The 6,818-nt window shown below is 41.0% G+C and overlaps 1 protein-coding gene across 1 annotated transcript in view; it reads left to right on the top strand.

The window, feature by feature from the left end:
* Positions 1–5,815, top strand: part of LOC110594643 — a 5,975-nt gene extending 160 nt beyond the window's left edge. Inside the window, exons 2-4 of the mRNA XM_021707398.1 lie at positions 279–971; positions 2,058–2,127; positions 5,670–5,815. Coding sequence (XP_021563073.1) covers positions 279–971; positions 2,058–2,127; positions 5,670–5,815 — 909 coding nt within the window. The remainder of the gene's footprint in view (positions 1–278; positions 972–2,057; positions 2,128–5,669) is intronic.
* Positions 5,816–6,818: the final 1,003 nt, after the last annotated feature.

Raw genomic sequence — 6,818 nt, 5'->3', positions numbered from 1 at the left:
ACACACACACACACACACACACACGCACGCACACACCAGCATCCCGAGGGGTATTTAAGGCTCGCACACACGAGGCTGCGGAGATACTTGGAGCAGCCGCGACTTGCATTCGCTCCTTGGGTGTACTTGGTTTCCCCCTTTCCTCTCCCCCTCCGCCACCCCTCGCGCGCCGCGCACTGACGGGCTCCCCCGGCCTTTTGCCCTGAACTGCATCCAGGTGGGACACAGGTCGGCTTGCGGAAAGGCACCGAATAGGTTGACAGAAGGCACACTCACAGGGGCGCAACAGGTCGGGTCGTCCGGCCGGGGCCAGCGGAGGCCCCTCGCCGCGCCTCGCCCGCCGTCCCTCCGACCCCGAGCGGCCGCTCCCGGGGATCTCGGAAGAGGTGTCGGTTCGCTGGGAGTCGGAAGACCCCATCGCCACCCAGTGCCCCGACCAAGGGTGCTTCTCACTGGCATCTGGGAGGAGAGAAGAACGCGGAGGATGGTGCACGCCTGCTGCTCTCCACGCTGAGCGAGACGGGGGTTCGTCTCCGCTCCCGGGGTTCACTCAGCCAACTAGTTGTGCAGCCACAGGGACTGAACTTTGGAGGCATCGTCCTTTTCTTTCATTCCTTTTAAGCCTATCGGAGGTGGTAGCGGGAGGTGAAGCCGAGTCAGCCGACCCCGCCGCGATGCTGGTGAAGAAGCACGCAGGGAAAGGAGGGGGCCGGGAGCCCGGATCCGAGGACCCGAGCCCCGCCGGCCAGCGTTGTGTCCGGGCCATACCCCCGTGCGCGGTCCTGGCGGCCCTCTTGTCAGTGGTGGCCGTGGTGTCCTGTCTGTACCTGGGGGTGAAAACCAACGACCTCCAGGCGAGGATCGCCGCTCTCGAATCGGCCAAAGGGGCTCCTTCCATTCGTCTGCTGCCGGAAACCCTGGATCAGCTCAAGGCCGTGGTGCAAGAGAGAGTGGAGCGACTCCTGGCTCAGGTGTGAGGCTCGGGTATTTTGCACGTGGATGGCATCGTGCACAGGCGTGATTCCGTGTGTATGAACAGCCTCTGCCCTGTGTGCAGACTTGGTGTGGCTGTGTGTGGATGGAGCAGGCCACGAGCTGCGCTCACGAGAGCCTGTATTTGTATATGCACATCTCTTGATATCCCCATCCCTGTCTCTGCCGTCCTCCCTCACTCCTCCTTCATGCTTGTGTCCTAATCATATATGAAGCTCTGAAGGGGGGGGTGTGTGTGTGTGACCAGAATGGCAGGGGGAGGATTTCATCTCTTTTTAGTTTTCTGAAGTTATGTGTTAGTCTTTCTCAATTGTGTGGATAATATCTCTGCAGAAATAGCATCTGTGATATATTTCACATGTTATAAGAAGGTTAGGGGTCAAAGGTGTAACATACAAAAGGTAATCACTCTTCCAAGTGAAATATAACCCTACATATTATTTGAAATCAGTAATTTCACACATTTAATCTTTTCATATTAAAAGTCAAAAAACACTTTTTTAAAAAAGTAGCTTTATTTTTGGTCAAGAATGCAGTACCATGGATATTTATGAAGGCAGAGCCAGAGAGCTGAGAGTTGAAAAGAATCTATGTAATATGCAGGAAGCCTTTAGCCTAGAGTTAGAAAGTTTTCTGGAACTTGTTCTTCCAACAGGGAGGCTGTTTGGCAGTAGTTGCAGCACAGTGTGATACAGCAGTTGCCCTCCATGTATAAAGTGTTGGCTGTTACTGGTAAGCCACTGCCTACTTAGCACTGCAACAAGTTGGTGCCAGGTTTTTGCATTGGCTGCATATGCTTGAGTTGAGGGAGAGAGTGGTGGTAGTTGAAGAATGGAGAAAGATGTTATGCCAGTCCAGCAATCTTGAAAACACATCAGCGATCGTCTTCTTTTTTTAGGGCTTGGGCATGATTACCGTTTGAGAAAAGCCCAAGTATATATGTAAATGTTAGCTACGCAGGCTATCAATTGCTGGTCAATCAGGCATCTGGCCAGAGGTTCCCTAAATAATTCATTTATCTACAGTGCTACTGATGATTGTTAATACCTCTTCTTTTCCTACAGAAATCCTATGAACATATGGGTAAAATAAGAATCGCAAGAGAAGCACCTTCAGAGTGCAACTGCCCAGCAGGTAAAATGGAACTTATTTAACAAGGTTTCCTCCAGAGCAGAGCATATTAAAACAATGGTCCTGTGTCTGTCATGTCTACCTGTAATAATAGTAAGGAAAGAGTGCAGACCCAACTTGCTTTAATAAAATCAACATGTCTCTGTGAAAAGGTTGGCAAATAAAGTCCTAAATATTATTTTAAGCAGCATACCAAGGTCTGTTATGAAAAAGTAAAGGAGATAGAGATAGTCACCGAGGAAAATACAGGCAATATGATGTACAAAGACAAACTTCTCAGATTTATATATTGAAAGATATTTTTCAATTTTATTGTTGTAATGTCCATGGTGAAAAAGACTATCGAACTGTTAGATTATGAATTACCTGGGTGGCTTATGTTACATTCATGCAGATTTTTGTTTTGTTCCCTATGGCATATGATTATGTTAGTAAACCACCTTTACATCCTTGCCTGCTTTTTTCCTATTCTAGCTAAAAGATTTGGTCTCCTATCTTGTAGCTAAAGCCCAGAATTGAAAGGAAATTAATTCTTTATCTTGAGCTTCCCATGACAAACTATTGCATTCTCAATGACTTCAGAAAAGGCGCTTATATTTTTACCTTTTTTTTCCTGTGCAGCTTCAGGGAACTATATTAAGGGCAGCATATTAGTAGAAAGATGGAGAAGGGGGACATTATGAATAAAAACCCCTGGGTGATCATTCCATCTTCCTTTACAAACCTCTGCGGCTTGGTAGTCATCTGCAGACCTAACAATTTAGAAGCTTCTGGAATATGGTCATTGGAAAACATTTAATGGATTCAACTGATAGAAAGCATGAAAACTCCCATGAATCAAGATATTTTATTTTAGATAAACATTGTTAAAGCATTTATGAACAATTTAGATTCTTTTATCATCACTTATGGAAAGTGAGTTCCTTACATTTTCTTTAATATATTCAGGAACATGATACCTAGATAATTATACATGGAAAGATTAGTTCTTATAGTTTTTCATATCTTAAGGTTTTTTTTTCCTTCATGATAACTTGTTTTGATATAGCTAAACAAGGCACCATGTTTAGACATTTCAAATGTCAGCCCTGGATTGTTCATTACAAAATATTTAGTATTTGTATTCTGTTACATTCTTGACCACAATAGAGTTGTATTTTTTAAATGAAACTTTTGATTGAGAAAATATATATATATTAGGTACCAGTAAAACAAAGGGTTGATGTTTGATACTGTAGGTTTCATTTTTAGTTGTTTTAAGTTGGGAAAGACCTTAGAAGTCAGATATTCAAGGAAGGCACTTTTCTAGTGCAGGCATCAACTTACAACAACCTCCTAAGACTACAGGGATTATTCAAGTTCCCAGGACAGTTGGTATAGGACTTCACTGATCAGACCACTTGCAGTCTGCCTTTTTTTTTTTGTATACAGGATTGTTGCTATCTGTGGGAAGAATAGATAGTACTTAACTGATAGGATTCCTAGCGAACTTGGTAAAAAATAGAAAAGTGATAATCCAGCACTGAGTTCTGTTTTTTTTGAGAAGATATCATTGCTTTATGATGTTCAATGTAGGGTAGTTATTGAAATCTAACTTGTAACCTGGAAGAAAGCTATTCCATTTAGATTGTACCTTATGTTATCTTAGAATATTATTTGGAGCATTTTCATCTTAGCATGTTACCTTAGTAATAAATGGTGACGTCCTAAGCTTTTTTTGTTGGCTTTCACTAGCAGCTGCTTTACTTCCTTGCTACCACTAGAGCTCCACATTACATCAGTTTCTACCTGGCTACTTGAGAGGTAAGCATTTGAAGGTGTGCATCCCAATGATACAGAATCAAGCAGGTTTCCTTCTGACAAGCCATTATTATGGAAACACTCCCTTTTGTTTGTGGAATAATCAGATATCATCAAAATAAATAAATTATGTTTACAATAGTATCCTGGGGAAACTAGTTATTTGAGATTTTGGTCAGTGAGGTATTGTCTTAGGGAATGAATGAGCTGGCCAAGAGGATTAGAAAGGAGATGCAGCCCTTCCCACCTGGTTTGGCTCTAACCCCAGTTTGCAGTGACTAAGAGTTGTCACTTAGACATCTGTTTGTAGGGCAGAGCGAGACAAGTCTGTGACCTCAGCTCAGTTCCTGTGGACAGATGCCCACCCCTTGAAGTTGACACTCTTGTTGACAGTTTCAGTCACAGAGCCAAGGACTGATAGCAAAGAAGTAAAGCTATGTTGTTTGTGTTCACTTTAATTGCTTTTGATAGAACTTAGTCCCAGAGAGGATTATCCAGGCAGGTTAAAAGGCATTTATTGAATAACTTCTAATTGTACGGATGCACTCTCTAATGTAATCTTCACAACAACTCAGGGAGTTAAATATTAGTAAACTCATTACAGATGAGGAGACTGGGAATCAGATAAGGTAATTGCTTAGCATAGTAAAGCCACATCAGGAGTCTTGCCTACAGCTGACAAAATCTAAAGCCCAAGGTCTGCTGAGGAACAGAGAATGAATACAGGTTTCGGGATAATTCTGGATTAGAAAACTGGATCTGCTACTAAATAACTGTATGACATTGGTCAAACTAATGAACTCCTCTATGTTTCAATTTCCTTATTTGCAGAAAATGGCTAATAACACCTTTCTCATAGGATGATAATTTACCCTAAACAGGCTGTCATATTAGTGACTACTCTTTTTATTATATTGTATGCTGCTTAACTCAGATCTGGTATACAGAGACACATGGAATAGATGGGAAAATTGAGACCTGAACATGGTGTGTCATTTGCTCAAAACCCAATGGATAATTAATTTCAGATTTGGACTATAACACTTTGCTTAATTACACAAATGTATCTGCAGTTTATACATGCAAACAATCATGCTAGTCAGTGTCTCTTGGGGCTTTATCAGTGAAGATTAGTTCTTTATAAGTATTTATATTAGTCTCCTAAATTATTTTTATCAAAGTTGCAGAGATAACTTTTGACCTTTTAGGGAAAGGATAATGAAGAATATCTTTATAGTTTTAATACCAAATGTTCACAGAAAGAAGCAGTTTAGCCATCTGACTTACTTTCAGGCTTATTTTAAATGGTTTTACTGCAGTGTAATTTATAATAATTATCCTTTTAATGATCTTTAAAATGAATTTGTAGAGTTGGGTAACCATCATCACAATCCAGTTTTGGATCATCTTTGTCACCCTGGGAAATTCACATTTACTTCTTTCATACACTTAGGAGAAGCTTTATTTTTTAAAATATTTGTTTTCACGAAATCCCAAAATAATAACTTTTTAAAAACTCATACAAATTGAAGCTGTGTTTAGTAGCATATTTGATTAGCAGTAGCTGAGCCACGGAAATTCAGCTGACATCTGTGGTTTGCCCTCTGTAAAATTCAACTCTCATTTTGGAGAGTAAGTTGCCTTTTTGCTATGGCTGTAGAATTCTGTTTTGGGTTCTGTTCTTGGAGTCCTACTTAAAGTATTCATAAACCAGGAATAATTATGGGAAAGTTTCTGTGTTCCAGTTGATAAAGAGCACTGGGAGCCAAGCAGTCAACCAAAAGATGTTGAGATCACAAAGATTTCTGTATCTTACTCATCAGTAGTGCTGCCTGCCCAGGGTATTAGATGTAATAACCTCCATGGTGTAATGGATGGGGAACGTGAATGAGGAACAAGAAATCCAGAGTTCTAATCCTAGAGTTGTCATTAACATGTTATGCAATTTGGGGCATGTCATTTCTAAGAATGACTTTTACAGATTCTGTTTTCATATCTCCAAAATAGGAGTGCTGGACAATAATGATTTTGACGCACATTTGTCGATTCTCCAGGTTAAATGAAGAGCCTGCTTATGACAAATCTGTAGTGGATACTAGGAAAATGGTGACGAATGAGGGAGACTTGGTACCTGACCTCATGAAGCTTACATTTCGATGGGGATGATAGATGAGAAATGTTATATTTTAAAATGACATGAATTTATGAGAGTAACAAGAGCAACCAAGAAAAGGTAGAGTGTGCTTTGGAACACGTGAACAAAATCTCTTCCATTTTTTGTAAATACTAGGGATTTGTTTTCTTTATTCTGGAGAAAGAAAAAGAAAAGTAGAATTCTCTTCGAGAAATTCACAACAGGAGAAAACTTGGCTTTGGGTGACAAATTAAAGCTCTAGCAATGGATCGAAAGCTGACTTGCAGAGCCTTAGTTGGTTTTTCTGTCTTCCCAAGAATTTATGGGCAGATAGAGATACACTGATACCTGCTGTACCTACACTGATGACCTAACTGAGACAAAAAAGTGACTTTTTAATATATAAAGGATTGGTGTAGATAGGGTGATGATGATTTATTCTTCCACTTTTCTCTAGCAAACAGTGAGATGTAGGTTCAATAAAAGGAGAAGTGTTCTGTCTGGGGAACAAACAGTTCCACTGAACCTGATTCCTGTACATTCAGTGATAATCTTTAAACGTAGCACAGCAAATCATCTGCTTGAACATTTTAGTTAGAGATAAGAAAAGACATACTAGATAGCTGCTGAGGTCCCAATATACCCTCCACATCTATGAAAATGATTGTGAACAAAATAAGAATACATGTGGGCAAGCTAAGGCACCTCAGATTCATAGATGTGAATACTGTAGCCTCTGGTCCGTGGCATCTTCTCAACT

This window comes from Carlito syrichta, unplaced genomic scaffold, assembly GCF_000164805.1.
Source record: "Carlito syrichta isolate Samal-C Ts95f unplaced genomic scaffold, Tarsius_syrichta-2.0.1 Scaffold317361, whole genome shotgun sequence".
NCBI lineage: Eukaryota > Metazoa > Chordata > Mammalia > Primates > Tarsiidae > Carlito > Carlito syrichta.
Note: the sequence above shows the minus strand (reverse complement) of the source record. Positions and strands in the feature narration are given on the sequence as shown.